Genomic DNA, 23,562 nt, shown 5'->3' with positions numbered 1-23,562 from the left:
CTTGCACAGAAAGGCAAGGGATAGAATCTGAACTCCTTACCACCCCACCCCACCCCCCACCCCCGGAATACATACACACAAACATAGAGCTACCTTTTAGGATGGTTCAATGCAAAACCCCATGGTTTTGGCTTTCTGGGTTGATTGATGTTTTTTTACTGGCAGGGGCTCCCCCCCCCCAAAAAAAAAAGTAAAAAACCCCCAACCCAAACAAACCATGTTTTGCATGGAAAAGAATCACACGCCTGGCTGTAGCGTGGCTCGGACTGGCCTGGAGGAGTCCCTGAACGTGCGCCTTAAAACAACACCCATTGCAGAGGGGAGGAAAGGAAAAAGGAAGGAGGTTGCTGCTCGATCTCCTGGGACTGCTACCCGCTTGCCCCCTCAATCTGTCTGCCACGCCCACCAAGCCCCACGCAACCCAGCAGAAGTCGTTCCTAACAGCCACTGGACCCCTCCCCCCTCTGCGTCTCCACCCGCCGGACAGAAAAAAGCGAGGGCACAGAAGGCGGTGCCCTGCTTTGCATTTTCATATGGTCAACACCATGCCTCCCTGGGAAGCGGCTCCAGGAAGTTTCGGGGCTCCTGCTATTGGCAGCGAGCAGGCTATCGTCGCCGGCGCCCCGCCATTGCTCTCTGCTCCCTGCATAACCTTGAGAGCAGCAGCTGAAGGGCCGGGGGCAGAGAGCCCAAGCTGGTGAGTGACACCAGCCACAGTCAGCTGGGAAAGCGCTGGTGGGTAGCAGGCGTCGGCAAAGCAGACAGGCGGCAGGCATGTGTTCCAAGGCTCTTTGCTCGCACTGGCGGGCAAAAAGATGCCTAAGGCTTGGGGCCAGCAGCGGGCCTGCGTGCATCTCGGCGTGTGCATCTGGCCTCAGATGGAGGGGGAGTCGCGGCGGGGGGTGGGGTGGGCGGGCAGGCCGAGCAGGGTGGTATACCCAGGCCAGCTGGTCTGCAATGCACGGCGCCAGTGGCCAACATGGGGGTAGCGCCGCAGGCAGAAAACTTGCAAGCTGCAAAGTTTCCCCTTCCCCAATCGTCACGTGCCTTGCAGCGCTGATGCCGCCCCCGTTTCCTGGGGGGGGGGCAAAATACCCCTTCTGCCTCTCCCTAAATCCGGCCCTGGCTACAACAAAGAAGTCTCTTATCTCACTATCTCACCCCTAATATTTTTTCTTAATTCTGAGGAAAATGTTTCTCCAGCAGTTGACTAAGAGTTAGTGTATATATCATCTGATTTGCAGAGCAATGCTGCTTGCATGCCAGCTTACATATTTGATTTTAATCTGCCTCTTGGCTCAAAGCTGGCTTTCCTGCTCTCTCTGCTCTGATATAACATGTAGCACTGCCAATCACAGAGGAATTCTTGATGATGTAGTCATTTTTCATGCTAGCAGCATATGCTCTAGGAAGCATAATGGCACAAAATTTTTCCATGTAACTGGGAATTCCCTCACAAGAACAGGACCATGTGTTACAAAGCACAAAAAGGCACCAATAGTGAAGTGGTCCTGAGCCAAGCAGCCCTGCCCACATCTGAGCAGTTAAGAAATAACACAGTCTGCAGCCGTTATTTCCTCATAATCGTTTTTCCTGGCCATGTCCCAATTTTTTAGAGCTAGAGTTTTTCCATCATCAGCTGGATGTTTTACAATTAGTTTTTAATGTGATCTTGTGGATTTTGGTTATATTAATCAGAAGCATCCTCCTACATGTGAAAGGGCTGTGGTCAGTTAGGAACATATATACATAACTGGTGGACTTGTCCAGTTATGCAAAAATTTTGGCATCTAATTCTGCAAAACATCTACCAGATTACAGGTATTCAAATCCCTTGTTTACAACAGATTCCCCTGTTAAACCTTTGGGATGATTTACAATTAACAAGACCTCAAAAAGAGCTTCATTCAATTATGTTTACAGCAGCCAAACACAATATAGCTTCAAAATAGAAATCACCTTCCTTGCCCTTGGTTTCTGCATGGTTGACTAGATTTTGGGAATATTTTCTGCTTGACAAAATAGCAAATAACAAATCTCAAACTTGCAAGTCTTTTTTACGGAAATGGGACCCTTTTCTTACTTGGAATATGAGTTCTTCAGTCCACTCCTACTCTATGCCTACTGCAGAATATCTTTCTTTAATAGCATTGCACTGACCTTACTTGCTTTCTCCCTCCTTTTTGTTTCGTTTTGTTGTGAATGTGAGTGTGTGTGTATGTTTATATGTGTGTTTTGTCTCGACTAGACCTTATTCTATGCACATGCTTAATATTATTAACCTCAATTGTAAGTTGACAGCGCTAGTCTAATTTGAACTTCAAAATCTGTTGACATTTATTTTATGGTTGTATTGGATCACTCAGTATATGGAAAATATTTTATATGTATGGCTAATTAACATTTTAATAAACATTTTGAATTACTTAAAAATATTAATCAGAAGCAGGGAGCAATCATTTCCTCCCATACTTCATAGCTGTTTATTTATCGGGTAGTATCTGGACATCTTCTCTCACACAGAAGAAATTCTGTTTCAGGAATATCCCAGGACTAAAACGGTAATAGAATACTGTTAATTATTCTTTTACTCAATTATCTGTGAGTTTGGAAATAATTTGCTGAGCCATTAGTCAAAAAAGCTGTCTCAGAATGTCAGTCATTCCAACTAGCCCAGATGTCAACTGAGAATGGGCTTGGTCTGAGACAAAATAAGTGCAAAGCTGGAGACAATTTTAAGACAGCTAAAAGTGGTAGGATAGAGCCAAGCATTACCTGTGATGCACACATGTTTCTTATATTCTGCTACCCTGTCTTGCCAAAGTCTAAACAGCAGCAAGGCAGTTTGCCTATTCTAATACATTCTTTGAATCAGAACTTGTAGGCCTGTGCATGAAATGCTAACACATCGTAAGGGTGGAATTTGATGTGATCATCTTACAATGGATGTAAGGCAGTACTCTCCAGCAAATGATCATGTCATTTCTAAACAAAAGCTGCAGTTTATACATAAATGCATTCTGAATAGTAAAAAAAATTGAGAAAAATAGGAATTAATGTTATCAATTTTCAAGAAGTAATTTTAAACATAATTATATTTGGACTCACTATTTTCAACAAGCAGAAAAGAATCACAAATAAGAAACTAATTAACTCCACTGTTTGTGCAAAGAATGCTCTATTGTAGATACAATAAAGCCCTTCACAATTGAGCAACCAAACATTTGTGAGAGCAAGTTGAATTTTCTAGAAATAATACACCCACTAGTGAGAGCTGCAAAAGCTACAAGGTATTTGTATGTTGTTCTATTGTATTTATTTGAGAATACAATGTTTTTCAATTATGTTGTTTTACAGCATCAAAACTACATAGTCAGATTCTCCAAGTCCCTTTTTTCTTTCTTTCAAAAAAGAAAAAAGAAGGGAAAAAACTTAAAATCTAGCAATTAAGATTTTTTAAAAATGATACATAAAGATTAGACAAAATTATTACATCACCAGTGGCAGATCGATGCATAAATTTCTGTAAAAGATTTCCAAATATCTAAAAACAAGTCCATATGCAATTGCCATCTGTATGCCGTGAGTTAAAATGTTGAGAGAGTTCTAAGGTCCCAAGTCCACTAATTTACTGGAGGTGGGTTTTTATCTTTCAAATATTGTAATATGAGTCTTTTAGCTGTAGTAAGGGCATGGAGGGTTCATTTTTAATATTTTTACATATATATAAAGTTTATTTAGAACATGCCACATACATATTACTCCACAAAAGCGGGGGAGAGGGAAAAGACAAAGTATTCTGGGATGTGAAGAAAATGTTAAGAGTAGAATTCAAAAAAAGAAAAACTTTTACAGTTGAGGGCAATATCAACAAAGAATCAAGTTTGATTACATCAAGTTTGATTACCATTACATCTCAAGTTTGATCAGAAGGTTCCTCCTACAGAGTGTTTTGGAATCTACCCCATACCACAGGGGAAGGACTTCTATTACTCCCCTTTCCCCTGAAATACCTGTTATCTGCCAACAAAGGATTGCAAAAGCTCCAGGTTCACATACAAACTAAGAGGGGAGAGGAGCAGGCCAGGGCAAAATTCATATACGTATCACTCCATACAAAAGAAAGAATTTTTTTTTTGGACGGGAGGGCAATATTCTGGAATATGAAGTAAACTATGAGTAGGAAACCAATTAAAAATCAGTTACACAATCAAATGAAGTGTCAACAAAAAATTAGAGCAGGAAAGGTCAACATTACATCCCAGGTTTGATAAAAAAAAAAAACCCTATCCCCACAAAATACTTTGAAAACTACCCTCTACCACATTGGGGGAACCTCTTTTACACCCTCTCCCTGAAGTACCTGGAATCTGCCAACAAGGGTAAAGAGAAGACTCCGAAGTCACATACCAATGACCAACTATGGTGGGGGTGGGGGGAAGAGGAAGAGGCCAGAGCAATGGGCTTACCATCCCCAATTAAAATACAATCAAGGGGGGGAAGGAAAGGCCAATAACAGAGGGCTCATCTTCCTAAACCCACTTTGCAAATAAAATGGCAGATAAGTAACAAATAAAACCAATTACACTACAAGACAAACTTACCAGACCAGCTCCAACTACAGTGCCCTCATTGGGGGGGAATAAAAACAACTATTCAGGTATACTCCCAATACTACTTATATAATAACATTTCCATTGACTAATTACCGTATATTCATGGCTACCACCTTTTTGATTTTAGATCAAATCTGAATACAGAGCTTAAATACTTCCACTAAAATAGCCAGGGCTTTTTTTGAGTAGGAATGCAGTTCTGCCTGGCTTGGTGCCAGGGGGTGTGGCCTAATATGCAAATAAGTTCCTGCTGGGCTTCTTGTGTGAAGCAATGGTGATGTCAGGGGGTATGGCCTAATTTGCAAATGAGTGGGATTTTCTAAAAAAAAAAAAAAAAGCTCTGAAAATAGCTACTGTATTTATCTTCCCAGATGCTTTCTGCTTCATACTAGTTCTTATGTTCTGATTTATGTTCTTATAGTGCTTCCTCAGGAGAGTTAAATTGAATTTTAAAGTTCCTTATCCAGTTTTCTTCCCATTCTGTATTCTTCTCTAAAGACTTCTTCAAATTCATCTGTTTCCTCTTCCTTATATCAGGGCTTTCAGGACTATGATGCTGCTTGCAAACCATGGATGTCTCTTCTGGGAACTGTGTCAACTCCTTAGCCTCCAGATTGGTTTTTTTGCTGCTCATCCATCACTGAAGATATTCCAGGAGCCATCAAACTTCTGTCAAGTTGCTCCCTCTCCTCCTCTTCCATGTCCATTTTTTCCTCCTCCCGTGCCACACCCTCTGCCATTCTCTGCGCATCTGAGGCTCTACCAGGTCTGCTTGGAGAGATCACCAGTTTGGAAGAGTGGGATGGATTTGAGGAACTTTTTAATATTAAAGGATGTATCCTTCCATCCATAAACACTCTATGAGCTGCAATTTTGTAAGAGGCAAGGCGTATTTGCATTCTCAACATCATTGGAATTGTTGGATAGGCAAATGTTAAATGCAGTCTGTACTCTCTACAGCTGTTAGCCAATCTATCAGCTTTTATAAGATCAATGTGTTGTATCTCAGTTCTTAAAAGTTGACTCAGGGAATAAAGAATGTCACATTTATTTCCCCATTGGCCCCTACTTATGTGATTGTAAGAGATGTACAACACCAGCTCATTTGTTTGGAGTTGAAGAGAAGGATTTGAATTTCTTTTTTTTGTGTCCCATCTACTTCTTGTTGGCAAAATAATAATGTCTGGTCCTTTAAATTGTTTGGCTGAGAGAGAGGCTTGTAAACTTTGGGAGTTTCACTTGTATGAGGATAACTGCTTGTTTTTTCATTGAAGACCTTGATCATGTTGCCAAATATATCAAGCTTACTGAAGATATCATTTCGTTTTTGAAAAATAGCTATTAGTGTCTTCCCTGTTCCCCAATGACTTTTATTAAAGAGTCTTTTTGTAATTGCCAATGCATTTCAAGTTCCTTTACACCCAATAATAAATGTGCTTTATGGGAAGTCAGGGTTGTTTCTGTATCTTCTGCTATGCTAGAATTTTTTATCTTGATCAGCCCTATTCAAAGAGTCTAGTTGCAATAGCAGCTCATCTGCTTTCCCCTCCTCTACATTCAACACATTGGGTAGGTTTGGGGATAAATAAGAAGACAATTTACCTGTAATTTCTTTAAACAGAAAAACTATACATAGTTGCTTAGTTGTTTTCAAAGGAGAGTAAATATCAAATGGTCTGCCTCACTTTTTCTTCTCCATTATTAGTGGAAAACTCTGGAAAACTTTGAAATACTAGTTATTTGGCTTACTCTTGAGCATCCAAGGCTATGTAGCTGCCATGTTATCAAAAACCAGGCGTATGGCCAATAATTCTGTATAGAGGTAAGCTTAAATTATCCCAGCTAAAAGTCTAAATATTTTGGTTGGAGCCAGTTAAAACTTCCTTTGGAGAATGCAAACAAGCAAAGCCACAGAGTGTTCAAACAGAGTTGTTATCTTGTCACCATCTTGGATCATTGGATCCATTTTTATTGACTATTGGTTAACTTCCAAGATGAAGAAGAATTGGTCTTATACCCTACTGTTCACTACCAGGAGTCTTGGAGTGGTTTACAATCACCCTCCAATTCCTTTCCCTACAACAGGCACTCTGTGAGGTAGGTGGGAATGAGAGAACTCTGAGAGAACTGTGACTGACCCAGGGTCACCCTGCTGACTTTATGTGGAGGAATGGGGAATCAAACCCAGTTCTCCAAATTAGAATCCGCCACTCTTTATCACTACACCAAACTGGCCCTCTGCATAAGAGATGGGCAGTTAGTTTTAAAAGTACAAAAGAATCTTCAAAAATAAATGAACATTCTAATACAAAATCGATATGAATAATAACTTATTCCCAGGAAAAAACAAATGACTGCACATACCTGAAGCATCCGTTTAAGGGACATGACCTGTAATTTAAAACAGCAACAATTAGATGCTTTACTCAGTCCTTTGCTAGAGAACTGCTATGGTGTCCAGTATATCCTAAACATAATTTTTTGCTGATTAAGTCTCAACTTAAGATCCATATAGAGTATAAGTATAGACTTTAGGGCCCTGTCCTTTTGCTTTGGCCATACAGGACAATCTAACTCCTTATTCCATTCATTTCTAATTCCCTATATATTTGTTAATTGACATAAAATGTTTATAAACAAATACTGTAGATTTTGTTTTCTGCCTTGATTCGATTAGAGTTTCCAGGAGCAAAGGGGATTCTGAGACACTGAAGGGTCATATTTAGATACCAACAAATGTTGCAACTGTAAGTACTGGCATTCTACAGACAGTGACAAAATAACATCTAGATCTCAGCTGAGAAAATGACAAAAATTCATCCTCAAACTATCAATTGATTCAATGTAAAAATACCTTTAGCTGTCCAAGCCCTCTACAAAAAAAATTTCTTCCCCGTTTTTAGATCTGGATTGGCCCATAATGTTAAAATGTGAAATGGATCAAACTGGTATCGTTGTGCCATTATACACTACTGTTCTCTAGTTGTAGTAACTTCAGGAGGAATGGAATCCACTCTAGAATAAGTAGACTCTAAACAGGGGAATCAAACATGTGGCCCATGGGCTGCATCCAGCCCCACAGCATTCCTATCAGTTCCACAAGAAACTGCCTGTTGTCTGTTTCCTTCTTCCTCTCTTGCTTTCTTCTGCATCTCAGCTTGCTTTGCCAGGCTCTCTCAATTGCACAGCAGAGCTATTGAGCCAGGCCTCTCTTCCTTCCATTGACTGAGGCTCCTTCCCCTCATCATTCCTTTACTTTGGCCAGCTCCCTCAATCACATGGGAGAGATACAAAGCACCTTTAAGACCAACAAAGTTTTATTCAAGGTATGAGCTTTTTGTCTTGCTACACACAGAGAGTTTGTGTGTGTGTCTTTTGTTGGGCTTGTTATGCCAGGGCTCTCTTGGTGCAACTGGATTTGCCTCCCCTTTATCATTGTATTCATGCCCTCATAATTCAGTCTTTTTCAGTAGGAAAGCATGTGAACTGTTTAGATGGAGAATAAGAACAAGCCAGTGAGATGGATTAGACTGAAAGTGTGTGTTCAGATCAAGTTCACCCACCACGTTTCCTTTGATTGTTTGTGGATTTTGAACTTCGACTTCCCATATATTAGGCTGATACTGACCTGACCGCTATACATGGCTGTTGCTGTATTCTTGCACTGCCTTGTAGGAGTTGTAGTTATTTCACTGGTGAAGACTATAGTTTTGCAGACAAACACATAGCCCTCAGTTTGGGTCATGATGCCGTCACATGTTCTTGACCAGCACAAAGCAACATGTACAAAAGCTCACAATGCTCAGCCATTTCATGATTTTCCCTGGGTCTCTGACTATTAGATGTCTGTAATGAAAATCAAAAGTGGGTTTGCAACTTACAGGATACACACCTGAACAACGCCTGAACACCATATTCAAGATTGCTACAGCACAGACATTGTCTCCAGATTTTGACTCAATAATCCAGAGCAAGAGGGGTCATTTATCATAGACTTTTAAACAAAATATTGCTAGAGTTCTAATGTTTTAAGCATATTTTAAGCGTTAAAAAATCTTCAATTGTGCTTGTCTGTCCTTTATAAAGTTCACATCTCTGCTACCTGGCATTACATTTATGACACACATGGCCTGGCCCAACAAGTCTTATTTAGATCTGGCCCTCATAACAAATGAGTTTGACACCCCTGCTCTAATGCATCCCACTTAGAGGCACTCCAGACAAAATTCCTCCAAAAGAGCCAAAGATGGACAGTTCAACGGCAAGGAGCGATTCCAATAATTAGTACAAGTTAACAATTAAGGTCAGGGACAGCAAATCTTCCTTCATTGAATGATAGTTGAATCCTCTTTAAAGAAATCCATGGTGGTGAGGAACCCCACATAAATTTCTGAAAATATTTAACAATTTTGTACCTCAATCCTAATGCACACTAATTGGAAGTACAGGGCTGTCTACACAGAACATGGAATGTACCGTCCTTTTCAAATTTGCACACCCGGACTGTTAGGAAGATCAGAAATTAAGGAGCCGCCAACGCGGTTGAAGAACTATACCGCAGAATAACTGTATTTATTGAACTGGTTTTTAATGTTATTAAGTTTATTGTTGATGTTTTATATTGTTAAACTTAAAGGTTTTATTATTATTATTGTATGTTTTTATAAAATGTTGTTAGCCGCCCTGAGCCTGCTGAGGTGGGGAGGGCGGGATAGAAATAAAATTTATTATTATTATTATTATTATTATTATTATAATAATATTATTATTATTATTATTATATAACTGAAACCTAATTTTTTTTAAAAAATAAGCAAAGGTCAGCTTCAGGAGAAGGGAACTAAGTGAAAAACTGGCAGTAAAAACAAGGCATTGGTGCTTAACCCATACTTCTCCAAATAGCCCCACCAGATCGTTCCTTGTTCTCTTGCTTGATTCAAGTCTCTGTATGTGACACAAAAACTTAAAAAGGATGGGCCAGGGAAGGAGGGCGGGATATAAAAAATAAGAAAAGCAGCTCCTCATTGTAAAGGCTGGATGGCAAAAGCTGCAAGGGACAAGGAGGACTGAAAATACTATGAATTTGATAGTTTGCTGTGTGTTTGCTTCAATCACACGTTCATGATACCTGCACACTTGGATATCAAGTTTCTTGTTAGCACCACTGCCAGGGGCGGCGGCAACTGCAGTCAGTCTGGGCTACTGACTCAGCACTCTCATAGACCAGATTCTTAGCAAACATCAATGATCTCCAGTACTCTCTTTTAATGGAAACTGACCATGTAATTCTGCATTGGAAATGCCTCCTGTTGGAGAAGTTAAATATTACCATTTTTTTTGCCATTGTCAGCCATACACAGTTTGACATTTCTGTAGTATACATCAATAATTGGGATATTTAGCATTGATACACTGCTTTATAATGATCAGATACATTATCTTGTTAATCCTTACAATCAACCCTGTACTGGTATTATTATCCCATATTTAAGATTGGGTGGCAAAGACTTGTTATTGTAGTTGAGCCCATGATTTCAAGAGCTTCCAGGAAGCACTCATTGGCACTGCACAGCGCACTATTATAAATTAGTGCTACATGCATTCAGTTTTGAAATTTTCTGCCAACGAAGGCATTTATCTGTGACTGTTTATTGTACTTACTCTGGAGCGGGCCCATAGAATTGACAAGGGTGTCTTGAATAAAGTGGCCAAGAGCTCAAAGCCAGGCATCCCAGTTGCTTTGAATGGTAAATGTGGGTGGACATTAAAATAAAACGATTGCAGCCTCAGTAATATGACTAGATGTCATAAATATATTGCCTATGGTTGTCATTGTTTCCTGGCAAGGATAACTGCAGCATGAGATACTAAAATCTACCAGACGCAACTTTTTAGCGCGAACACAACAGACGAATTTTACAGGCAAAAAAATAAAAGCTTGCCAAAATGAGTAGCAAAACCTCAAACTCCTTTCACTCTACATGCTTAACGAAGGTGGATGCTCCAACAACACCGACATCCTTCCGAAGGCGTCGCTGTATCTCTGGCGCCCCTCCTAGAACTACGCCAAGAACTGTCGGTAACCGAACATTCCTCACATCACTGCATCTCCGTTGCTAGGCTTACAGGCTTCCGGAAGAGCTCTCTTTCCGGTCCGTCGCTATCAGGAATCACTTCCTGTATGGTGCCTTCGCCTGGCAATGGCGGCGGCCGCAGCAGCTGCTGTCGTAGTAGTTATAGGGCTTTCCGTGCCAAGGTGCGCCTTGTGAGCGCGGCTGTTGTTGCTGCTGCTTCTCCATATTTTCTGCGCCGTTGTCAGCGGGCCGACGAGGCTCTGAGGGCTTTCTGCAGCTAGCTGTTCAGTTTCTGCGTCTACCGTTGCAGCGATGGCGCCGGTGCAATTGGAAAGCCACCAGCTGGTCCCGGCTGGGGGTGGGTCTGCCTCAGCCCCGGCTCCGCCACCGCCAGGGGCGGCGGCAACTGCAGCCAGTCCGGGCTACCGACTCAGCACTCTCATAGACTTCTTGTTGCATCGCACTTACGCAGAACTCACCGTGCTTGCAGACTTGTGAGTTCCTAGGATCTCTTCCCCATCCTCACATTTCATTCTCTCTCGCTTGTCTCAGCCCCCACCCCCCTCCCGCTTTGCAGAAATTCCCCTGTGGTCTTGCTCTCTGTTAAAATTCCCCTTCTGGTCGGGCTCCGGGACACTGTTAAGTAATTTTATATGCCTTATAATTATGAGTCTCTGTTGGTTTGCCAAATTTTAGAAATGTTGTGTTCCTGCCTGTCCCCCTTCCCCCGCCCATGGATCTGCTCTTTTGACCTCTGCTCCCTTAGCAACATTATCTCAGTCAAGGGTTGGTGCCATGCTATCAGGGAAGAGTTTCATGGTTTGTTTGTACTTTTGGAATGTAGAATGTATTCTAAGCAGAAGATTTATGTTTGGGAACAGAATTGATAAACTTTCTTTGGATTTCTAGACCCTGACTTTTTTACTTTATCCTATAAAGGAAGAATTCTGTATCCTGGTCAGGGTGCCTGCATACTCTGCTGTTGCAGGCATCTGGATGATCATCCTTAATAAAGACTGTATGCTCTGTTGGCAAAAGCCTTGGGTGAACTTCTCTCTCTTCAATATGTTCAATATTGTAGGCTCTAAACGACCTAGGGCAGGGGTGGGGAACCTCCATCCCAAGGGCTGTATATGGCCCTCGAGGTCACTTGGTGTGGCCCTTGGGGATTGATGGGCTGAACTGAGTCATGTGACAGCCTCTCTGGGGCCTGGCAGGCTAGCGAGGATCGTGGGGCCCAGCTGTGCTGTGTAGCAGCCTTCCCAGGGCCAGGCAGGGATCACAGGGCCCAGATGTACTGTGCAGCAGTCTCCCTGGGGCCTGGCTGGCTGGCCAGAATTGCTGCAGGGCCTGGAAAAGTTACTATCACAGTTCAATTTGCACTTGATTATCCCAGATGGTGTGGCCTAATATGCTAATGAGTGTGTGACTTAGTATGCTAATATTAGAGGATGTGGTCTAATATGCTACTGAGTTCTACAAAAAAGCCCTGGACCTATGCATTTGTCTAGGGTGACGAGCAGGGTGTGTGTGTGTGCGTGTGCATGCCAGATTAGGCTCTCCCCACATGACTTCAAATAGAAAAATAATTATTTGCATTAATGTTGCTGGCCTGAATCATTCTCCCTCAATGGAGCACTGTTTTTTAAGTTGATAATTTTTTATGGCCCGCGAATGGTGTTATAAATATCCATATGGCCCTCGGCAGAAAAAAAGGTTCCCCACCCCTGGCCTAGGGGAAAGGAGTATGGTTTTGATGATAGATGGCTTCTTTTGGTTTGAGCAATATCCCCAGTGTCTTTATGCCCTATGATTCTGGATGGATGCTGAAGATTTAAATGTACCCCTGAAAATGTAAAATGAGAATGGGCAAGCTAGTGTGGAAAACATCTGAATGGTTGGTTTGTCAGAGGACTAGAGCAACTGCAGATGTGGGTATACGTTTAGTGACAGAGCCTGGTTTTGTGCTGTGTAATGGTAAACAGCCATTGCACTTGCTACCATAGCATTGCTTAAACTGACTAAGAAAATATTGTTTGTTGGATTAAAATATGTCAGCATATAACTAGAAAACTGTCATTAAACAGGATATTGTACTTTAGCTCCAAAAGCATGCCTTCACCTGTTAACTCATGACACCCACTTCCTATTTGACTGTATTTATAAAGGAAGTTACTTGTTTTAATAGTAGTTTAAATTGTGTTTACAGTACAGTTGTACAGTACACCACTGCAGGGATGATTCCGAATGCTGTAAAAAAATTATATGCTGGACAAACCACTCCCTGAAGCTGGAAAGTACATGTTGAAGTACATGACAGTTCTATAACCTGTCTGGTTTCTAGAGTATTGTATGCTACAGTTTGAGTAATTAATATGCAGATAATGGCAGATGAGGTTTGACTCATAGATATTTTAATTCATTAAAACTGACTGTACAAAGGGATGCATGGCAACTCTTTCAGGAATACCATGAAGTAGATGGTTTGCTGCGAAAGCTAATGTCACAATAAGCCAGTTAGTTAGTTTCCATGGCACTTTCTCATCTTAATTGCATCTGTGGCCTTACCTCAAACCAGTTTTTATATGACATATGCAGTGTTTAAGTTAAACTGCACTGATTTCAGTGGGTCTAAACTCAGTTGTTTCAATTGTGTTTTAGGTTTCTGTACTTTGAACATTAAATACTAGCAATTAATGTAAGTAGATTGTTAATTCAGAAGAGCAGAAACTTCAACTGCTGCTCCTCAAGGAAACAAAATATTAATTCCAAAATAGCTTATAAGAATGTCATTGAATGTAGTTCATTGTGCTAAACATAATGCATAATTGATAAGATGTTAAACGTGCACCTTCCTTTTAATGTCTCCACAGTCTTTGTCACAATATTATATATTTTTTTTTTACAAAAATAGATTACCAAGAAAGACTGATATGGAAAGGTGAGTAATGACTAGGCTGGTCTATATAAAAAACAAGGTATGTTTACAATTAACTTAAATCACATTTAATTATTTGGGGAGATGTGATAGTTGGGCCAAATGAGGCTTTTACTAAGATTTTTCGGAGAAGGAAGGACTGAAATTATTCTGAATCACTATTATGCTATAGAGTAACGTTACCTTATTTTTACTGAATTCATAGTATAAAAATCAAACAATACTGGGATCTTTCCTAACATGAATAGAGTGAATTTACAAAAGGGATTTAAATGTTTTTCTCCTTAGCAGCATCCTATACTTTTCCCTCAAAGCCATTTTGAAGGGCTGGGAACAGTCCTGTCACAGGAAGAAGGGAGAATTTGCATAGCTCCTTCCTCCTCCTTGTGTGAGCTATTCTGCTGGTTCAAGAGCAGGGGGAGGGTTCTACTGATCTCTCTGCTCTTGTTCCATCTCCCTCTCTGCTCTTATTCCATGTCACTCTTGAAGAGAGTGACCTGAGGTAGTTGGACAAAGGGGCTACAGAAGAAAATAGGAAGAATTTCATGAATTCTGTTTATTTGAACTCTTAGGGAAGAGATGGAATACAAGTCATACAATGAAAAAATAAATTCCTTTCTGTGAACTCATGTCAGTTTATGGAATTATTGGATCCAATCAACTGTGGAACTGTAATAGGATCCTTAGGGCCCTGATCTCTGATGGAAGCTCATTCTACTGGTAGGGGCCAAGGCCAAAAAGGTTCTGGCCCTAGTTGAGGCAAGAAGGATGTCCCTGGGGCCATGGAACCTGGAGATACCGATTTGTAGATTGTAGAGTCCTACAGGGCTCATGTGAGGAGAGGCAGTCCTGTAGGTATGCTGGCTCCTGGCTGTATAGGGTTAAAGGCACCAGTGCCTTGAAACGGATCAGTAGGCAGCCAATGCAGTTCATGCAGCACAGGGTGAATGTGTCCACACAGATGAAAAAATCAACACCAATGCTGCTGCGTTCTGCACCAGCTGCAGTTTCTGAAACAGAGTCAAGGGCAGCCCCACAAAGAGAGAGTTACCATAATCCAGCCTGGAAGTCACCATTGCATGGGTCACTGTAGCCAGGTTGCGATGGTGAGAAATGGGACCAACTGCTTGATCCATCTCAGATGGAAAAAAGCAGACCTGGTAGTTTCAGTGACCTGGGCCTCCATAGTCAGTGAGGCATCCAGACTCTTCACCCTCGAAGTGACCACCAATGATGCCCCATAGAAGGCTGGAAACCTGATTCCCAATCCCGGCTCCCTGTGACGCAGGTGCATGACCTCTGTCTTTGATGGATTCAGTTTCAGCCACGGCTTGTAATGCTCTGCCCGGATTCTCTGGGGCCAAATTCGGGTGGCTGTCCATCAGTAGATAGAGCTGGGTGCCAACAACATATTGGTGACAGCCCAATGCATAACTCCAGATAATCTGGGCAAGGGAGCTCATATAGATATTGAATAACATTGGGGAGAGAAAGTTAGGTAAAAGTACAATTAATAGAAATAAATAGCTCAAGCAGTGAGAATAAAACAAAAACAGTTCAAAAGTCAAACTATTTTAAAAGGCATTGGATGATTAAAACATTTCCTTTCCTTTCTAGAGCTCCTATGATCAGATGATCTTGAGCAAAGTCTATATGCATAATACATTATTTACTGAAGGAAAATATGTTAGACAGATATTTGGTGACCAAGTAGGTTGTGTTTGGGTCACTGTCTAGCATCAGATAGAGAATATTATCCCCTTGAAGTTTATTAAACAGAGAGCATGTTAAAAGTGGTGAGATCCCCTGGTTTTAAAAGCAGTTAAAAAAACCCAACATTCCAGTATTTTGTGAAAAATAGTATCGATTTTACCCTGACCACAAGGGCAAAGACGATCTGAATATGGCAAAATCTCCCCTGTAATACTTCAGATGAGATGACATTAAGATGAGCTAAAGCAAATGTCCGAACAAGGTGGGGGGGCTGTTAGGTGTCTCATGTATAATAGCAGAGTCCAAGGAGGTAAGATACCAAAGAATTGACTCTAGCACACTCTGCTAGAGCAAATCACTGTACTGTTGGAATCCAGCTCCATAAGGCAATGCTGGGTAAGTGAAAGGGCCTTAACTAGCAAGAAGATGTCTTCAGTTAGAAGTCCTAGCTTATTTTTACTTTGCACCTGGTTATTGTTATTGAGTTGAAGACTTCTCTGAGAAGTTGTTTCAAAAGCTGGTGGCCTCAGAGATTTGCTTAGATGCAGTGGTGCACAAGCAGAACTGTTGCTAGAATTAAAGCAATCTCACTTGTGCAAGATCTTGACCAGCTAGCATTTCCCCCCATATTTTATAGTGCCCAGAAATTGTTTGCACAGTCTTAACAAGTGTGACAGTAGTTCAGGATATGTTATATTCAACTTAGTGCAAGGTACTATCATGAAGTTTTTTTCATGCTTCCACTGACTCAAGGATTCTGGCACTTGCAGAAATCTTCCAGTAGATCCAAGTCTATGCATTGCCTTTATTTTATACATGGAAAGGAGCATGAATGTTGGTTATTTATGGGGATGCAGGCACAGCAAGTGCAGCCCTAATGAGAGTGGGTATGGTTTTTGCAATCAGTATGTGACTCTTTTGTATGAAAGAATTCATCTTTGCTGAAAGTCTATATTCCAATCATGGTGCAGTCTTGCTGCAAGATATAAATCTCAGAAGGCTGTCAATATCGTTAATATTCTAAACACATTGGGCCAGATCCTATGATTCCTTTCTGCTAACAGTGAAACACGCCACTAGTGCTAGTGGAGTAGAATAATAGAAACGTCGACTATGTTAGATAGCACATTTCTGTTTTTAAATGCTATTATTCACCATAAACTTTGAAGGATACTATAGATTTAAAAAATTAAGATAGTATGAATAAACCAGCTACATGGCAACAAGTCTGATGTCAATAAAAATAAAAATAGAATCTATTTTATAACTTCAGCACTGTGCATGCTGTTGAAACTATTAATTAGTCATTAATTAGTTAACTAATACTCTTTGGCAGACTTTGTCCTATCCATGAGATAAGATTGAGCTGAAGGCACTCTGTACTATTTTTATAGTGCAATTCCAAGAGCGCCCTGTGATGCTCACGGACTTAAAAGAATATAACCATCTAATGATTGTGGTGTGCATTTCCCATTTTTGCTTACTTGTGTCAATAAGCAGCGTTTGTGAAAGAGTATTAAAGAAAATGTTGGTATATGATCAAAAGAAACTGTAAATTGTCATCAAGTTCATGCGTGGGTGAATATATTTACATTAGCTCCGTCTAATGAGAGCCAGTTTGGTGTAGTGAACTCTTATCTGGGAGAACCGGGTTTGATTCCCCACTCCTCCACCTGCAGCTGCTGTAATGGCCTTGGGTTAGCCATAGCCATTGCAGGAGTTGTCCTTGAAAGGACAGCTGCTGTGGGAGCCCTCTCAGCCCCACCCACCTCATAGGGTGTCTGTTATGGGGGGAGAAGATATAGGAGGTTGTAAGCCACTCTGAGTCTCTGATTCAGAGAGAAGGACAGGGTATAAATCTGCAGTCTTCTTCTTTTTCTTCTTCCTCCTCCTCGTCGTCGTCTTCTTCTCACAGTAATCTTAAATATTTGTATTGCGGTATCTGCTTACAGTGTTGGTCCATTACTGCATTCTAAGGCAAAAGTGAATGTGGTATTTGCTAAAGTAACTGGTATTGCCTCTGTAGATTTCTGCCAAAGTAACTGAACTGTTTTCTAAATGCTGTTGTTTCTCTACAGAAAAATAGAAATAGTGCAGTTTGCAAGTCGTACCCGGCAGCTTTTTGTTCGACTGCTAGCGTTGGTGAAATGGGCAAATAATGCTGGAAAGGTGGAAAAATGTGCGGTAAGCTTGAGAGTAATGAAAAGTTTGCAGATCAAAGTGATGGGAGCAGATGGTTGCTGTATTCCATTAACTGAATGGAATCTTATCAACATTTCAAATGTTCAATAATTGTGATCATTAATTAGAAAATTCTAAACAAATAATGTTGAAAATACTCTTATTTTGCTTCTAGTTAGCCAATCAAACTCTTCACAGTCTGTGTATTGTGGAAATTAAAATAGTACAACTTTTCCTGTTCCCCATATTGTCTTCAACCTCCTGGGAGGCTGTGCTGAGTATTGAGTGACTACCAGGATCAGTATAGGATACAAGGCTGCATTGTGAGAGGGGAATTCAGAGATACCGCAGACCTGTTAGAACCCCTTCATGACATCTTTCTATGAATAGATCTGCCTTCCTCTTGTGCAAAGATGCCTATGGATCCAACCTATTGCCATGTAAAATTGACAGCTATATAACTTTAAACTTAAAATGTGCTTTGAATCAAACTTCTTTCAGCCACAATACTGTATCACAATGTAGGTTTGTTTTAAACAATTATGAGCATTTCATTTTTGCAAATATTTTAGTGTGAACACAATGATATGGCATTTTTTCAGAAAATTCTGTTACTGTCCAAGACCCTTCCTAACATTTATTCTGTGTACTTCAGAATACTGTAGAAGTGGCACAGTCCACAAAATATGTAGTGTTAGATTGCACGTAGTGTTATAGTTTGGTGATTTTTAGGGATGGGCACAGACCCAAACCCGAACTAAAATCTGGCCTGGACTTTGCCTTGTTAGAGGTTCGGACAATTTGGTTTGAAAGTCACATGTTCAGAACAGGAAGTCTCCGAACTTTCTGCTTTGTTTGGAACCTCTTGTGCACTCTTGGCAATGAAACTCCACCCATGAAGTTTTGTGCTGAAAAGTGGGTATGGGTGGGATATTTCCAGCCATCGAGGGACCAATAGTGACAGTTTGAAGATGACAGGCAAGTCTGATTTCCAATGACAGGCATTGATCTGACTTCCTCAGAATGGGGGGAGGGATGTATATAATCACTGGAGGCACATTCCTGTCCTCTGTTTGCGTCTGGCTTTTGCAAGTCTTGTTCTTCTTGCATGTGAAAGAATATCTTTTGGTGGACTGGGGCGAAGAATATTTGGGTGGGTGGAGAAACCTGTTGAATCTTCTGGCCTCTATACAAACTGCCAGAGTAAAAGTATCACCTCTCTCTTTTTTCTGCTTTCCTTGCTGTGAGGAGTGGGAAACATGGATAGATTTTTTTTGCATTTAAAACATGTTTTTGAGTTGATTTGGGGATGGACTATTCACTTTTGCAGTTTCTGAAAACTGCCCTTTTCTTTGCATGCTGGCTGTGGAGTCCCCTTTCTGCTCCTCAAAAAGCACCCTGTTTCTTCCTGCTTTGCTTGAGTCTCTGCCTGGGGGGTATCCTCTCCCACTCAGGTACCCAGACTACCTACAGATTTTTGGGGGGCTTGGCTAAATGCCCTCTTCCCCGAGTGTGGGGTACCCTTTCTGCTCCTCCAAAAAAGCCATTCTTTCTCCTCTGCCACATATTCCCACACATTCCCTTAGCTAGTCCACCAGTGCCCCCTCCCACAGCTGTGCAGTGAGTCTTGGTTGCCAGGCTTGGTTGTCCCTGTCACCTTCCAAGGTAGGATGGAAGGCTTGGCCCCAATCAGTCATCATGTCACCAGGGCTGGGTGGCTGGTCCCAGGAAGACACAGCCACCTGCAGCCATTTGGGTGGTCTCTGGGGAAGTACTCTGGGAGTCTGATGCATGTAGGTTAACCAGGTCCACACTGTAGTGTCTCAAACTGATGCTGGACAACTCCCCCAAAAATAGTTTCCTGGAGGCACCTCGCTTGGCGGTGTGCTACTTGGATCCCCCCAAATCTGACATGCATGTAACATGTAGGCCATGTGGAGGGTCACCCCAGGGAGGAATTGTGTGCATTGAAGGCCTCTAGCTTGCCCAGGTCAGTTTTGTCACTCCTGAACCAGCAGAGGTGACATCCCATTGAAAAGCATTGCACTGAATGACCTTTTTTAGGGGTCTGTAACTCAGCCCCCCTCCCTCCGAAGTTCAATGTAAACCAAACTTGGTGGGTACATTGAGGAGAGTGATTTGGAGACAACCCGCCATTTTGGAGCTTTGAAGCCCTGTGGGGGGGCTTTTAAAAAACTGGACCAGTTTGTGAACTGGTTTGCGAACCAGGCTGTGGTTTGGTTTGCGAACTGGTCTGGGAACTGGTCCGGTTCTATTTGTGAACCGAACCAGCATTTTCTGGTCTGTGCCCATCCCTAGTGATTTTCATCCTAAAAAGCAACTGTGGAGAGCCCCCAGATCATGACACTGGGGAAAGTGTTTGGTTAACTCTTCCCCCCAGATCATTTCCCTGATTGATAATGGTTTCCTATGAGCTGGTTAGAACTTGTGTGGAGGAGAGAACAAGCATATTATGGGTATGCCTCTCTTTGCCTTTCTGAAAGTAGTCTGAGGCAGGTGCAAGGTGGGTGGATATTTACAACCAAGGAAACAATACACGGAGAACTCTCCCCTGCAGTACCATAGCCCAGATCTCTGTTGAGCTCTCAAGATGCTTTTCGAGGTAGAATGTCAGTCAGTCCTAACGTTTTATCATTGGTTGGCTTGGCTCCTTTGAAGCTGATAGAAATAAACCTGTAAGTGGATGTGTACTAGCTTAAGATTTGTGGATTTCAGCCATGATCTCCTCTGCTATTTTTGGACTCTGGTTAATAAAGTTATATACATTGCAAAAACATGATCTTTGCCTCTCTTGTTTAGTTTCTATCCTACTATCAGCCTAGGCTACTCTTTTTCTCTCTTCCCCTCCCTCTTACCCAGCTCTCACTTTAGCCAGCATTTCCGGTAAGCAGACTTAACTTTTGCCTAGGGCACTCAACTTGGAGAAATCAGAATGTACTTTATGTGGGATTTCCCATCATTCCAACTGTCTGAGCAGTGAGTTTGTGGTCCCCTACTGCATGGCAGTGCCTTCTGCATCAGTACCTGGAAGGGTGATGGGACAGAGCATGACCTTTGGCAGATCCTCTTTCAGTGGCACAACATCTGCTGGATACATGCATCTTCTTTTCTTACACTCTTTCTTGTGTCTCTTGATTTTCTTTCACATTACTCCCTGAACCAAGTTGCCTTGTCTTATATTTTGTTTTTCATCTTCATATATTTTTAAAACATTTTCTTGTAAGATAATCTTTTTTCATTTTTAATTAGAACCATCTGTATTCAGATGCAGGTTGAAATCTGTGTTTTACTTATATCGTTAAATCATGTCTTAAGGACTCATTGCAATATGTCTTTTACCAAAAAGTTGTCATTTTGAACAGGGCACTGATTTGCTCTTATAAAGCTCTTACAAAGTTGGCAATAAGTTAGGAATGAAGAACTGACTATAAGGGACAAGATAGTCTCTGTTGTGGCACCATATGTATGGACTTGCCTGCTTATTTGCCTGGCTTGTAAACTGCTGAGCTGTAGGCACGACATGAAAATGTTATTATCCAGACTTCTAGTGGGATTCAAAATTGCTTTTGCTTTCTGCTTATTTTAGTTTGCTAATGTGGTTGTTTTTGCATAATATTTTGTTCCTTTATATCTATTACATTGTTTTGATTGCAGTACTTTAGTTGTGCAGGGTTTTTAAAAATAAGTTGGTGCTGGATTGTTTTATAAGCAACCTTGAAAATGTGTGCTTTAGTAGGCTGAATAGAAATATTTCAGTTAGTTACAAAACTTGAAAAAGTTTGATTAGTTCTTGTGTGTATGTTTGTTTACAGATGATATCAAGCGTTCTAGATCAACAAGCTATTTTATTTGTTGACACTGCGGATCGTTTAGCATCACTAGCCAGAGATGCATTAGTTCATGCTCGTCTGCCCAGCTTTGCTATCCCTTATGCTATTGATGTGCTGACAACTGGGTCATATCCACGACTACCAACTTGCATCAGGGTATGTTGCTTTGTAATATAGTTTATTTAATATACTGCCTTAAATGCCTGTCACAGGTTGCATACATGGGAAGGTTTTTCCTCAGTTTCATTTCTGATGAAGCCTTAATTAGAAAAGGTTTTAATGGCTAAAATTTATGTTAAAATATTTTTAAAGTCCAACTGTCTTACCTTGGTGGGAAGAAGGCAATTTATGTACATAATCATCAAGTGAAGATATTCCATCCTTCTTGATTAATGCCAAGTATTTAATCTTCTCTGTGTTTTGATAAGTATTGGTTGAAGACCTGATTAGTTGGCATGTTGTGCTGGCCAAAGATATGAGTCCATTGCAGCACCCAAAGGCTGTGAAAAAAATTACTTGTGTGCTACATTAACGGAAAAGGCTATGTACACTCATGCCCAGGGGTTTAAAGCCTCTTCTTTCCAATATTAATCACCTTGATAGTCCTCCCCCACCCCGATCTTAGAACATGCAAAAAAGTGATTGATTTTGTAAATCAGTGAGTTCACATTGGCAGCAATCAAATTTAAGATATGTTGCTGTTCTTTCTGTGTGTTTTTAATGAATTGGCCAGGAGCCGAACAATAGTGAAACTAGTCCCAGGAGTACAAGGGAGCCTGTTTTATTTCTCCTTGTATCCTTCTTGTGCATCTGCATGATAAACTGCTTTGGAAAGTCTCTTCCTATTGTAAAAACAGCTTCTAGCATGGAAGGGGGCTTAGCTGTTCAATTTTTTAAAATGTCAAAAAGTTCCACAGAACTAGTGGAAGACTTGTGCACAGACCCAAGCAGCCATTTGACTGGTTGCTGTGAAACCTGTAGCATGGATTGTGAGATTGGTTCCCACATCTTATTAGGGTTGCTGAATGTTGAGTGAAATGCAGAATAACCTGAACGCAAAATAAATAAGTGTGCTTGTTTTTAACAGGATAAAATCATTCCTCCTGACCCAATAACAAAAATTGAGAAACAGAACACGCTTCATCAGTTAAATCAGATTCTTCGCCATCGACTGGTGACAACAGATCTTCCACCACAGCTGGCAAATCTTACTGTTGGTAAGCACTGAAGTTACTGCAGTTACTTTGCTTCAGGCTGATTAGTGTTCCTGGTGTATAAAGTAAGGTGGGATTAGAGCCCTTGGACAAATCTATCTATCTATCTATCTATCTATCTATCTATCTATCTATCTATCTATCTATCTATCTATCTATCTATCTATCTATCTATCTATCTATCTATCTATCATCTATCATCTATCTATCTATCATCTATCTATCTATCATCTATCTATCTATCATCTATCTATCTATCATCTATCTATCTATCATCTATCTATCTATCTATCATCTATCTATCTATCTATCATCTATCCATCTATCATCTATCCATCTATCATCTATCCATCTATCATCTATCTATCTATCATCTATCCATCTATCATCTATCCATCTATCATCTATCCATCTATCTTCTATCTTCTATCTTCTATCTTCTATCTATCTATCTATCTATCTATCTATCTATCTATCTATCTATCTATCTATCTATCTATCTATCTATCTATCTATCTATCTATCTATCTATCTATCTGTCAACATTTTCTGAATGTTTTAAAAAATTCTATTCTGGCAACCAGAAAGATGGATCGTTATTGCTGGAGGTGTGGGAATTTTTCTCCACTGTCTTTCCTCTCAGTTTGTGTTAAGTAATATGCATCAAGGCAGTATCTCTTATTTTCTGGTTTTCTTTGCCTAATCTATTTGCAATTTTTTTATTTTCTCACATATAACCTTACACATACAATAAATGACAGGAGAGGTTATGGGCCACTCATGACTAGGAGCTATAACAGGTTGATAGAAAAGTAGCTGATGAAGGCACAGAAACTTTGTTCTTTTGTCACTGGAAACTGTGTGTTTACATTGATTAAAAAGGAGTTGAATACTGTACCCCTGTCTAGAGATATGCATGACTAACTTTAAACAGTTGGGGACGTGTGTGTGCGTGCGCATGCTGTTTTACCTAAA

The 23,562-nt window shown here is 40.8% G+C and overlaps 1 protein-coding gene and 1 long non-coding RNA gene across 5 annotated transcripts in view; both read left to right on the top strand.

Annotated features, from left to right (window-relative positions):
- The first annotated feature begins 313 nt into the window (after window positions 1-313).
- On the top strand, window positions 314-6,063 carry LOC132568386 (uncharacterized). The gene is made up of 2 exons (XR_009555185.1): window positions 314-697; window positions 5,154-6,063. It is a non-coding gene; the product is annotated as an uncharacterized LOC132568386 (long non-coding RNA).
- Window positions 6,064-10,740: 4,677 nt separating this feature from the next.
- The window catches only part of MED14 (mediator complex subunit 14), a 69,076-nt gene continuing 56,254 nt past the window's right edge, over window positions 10,741-23,562 (top strand). For 3 of the 4 annotated variants that reach the window (XM_060234137.1, XM_060234135.1, XM_060234136.1), the window contains exons 1-5: window positions 10,768-11,184; window positions 13,605-13,631; window positions 17,420-17,525; window positions 21,356-21,529; window positions 22,461-22,590. In XM_060234137.1, the coding sequence (XP_060090120.1) occupies window positions 11,003-11,184; window positions 13,605-13,631; window positions 17,420-17,525; window positions 21,356-21,529; window positions 22,461-22,590 (619 nt within the window). In that variant the 5' untranslated portion in view covers window positions 10,768-11,002. Of the gene's footprint in view, window positions 11,185-13,604; window positions 13,632-17,419; window positions 17,526-21,355; window positions 21,530-22,460; window positions 22,591-23,562 lie in introns of all 4 variants that reach the window. The other variant, XM_060234134.1, reaches the window with a different exon arrangement.

This window comes from Heteronotia binoei, chromosome 3 (genome assembly GCF_032191835.1).
Source record: "Heteronotia binoei isolate CCM8104 ecotype False Entrance Well chromosome 3, APGP_CSIRO_Hbin_v1, whole genome shotgun sequence".
In the NCBI taxonomy this organism is placed as follows: Eukaryota; Metazoa; Chordata; class Lepidosauria; order Squamata; family Gekkonidae; genus Heteronotia; species Heteronotia binoei.
This window is presented reverse-complemented; position numbering and strand designations above follow the sequence as displayed.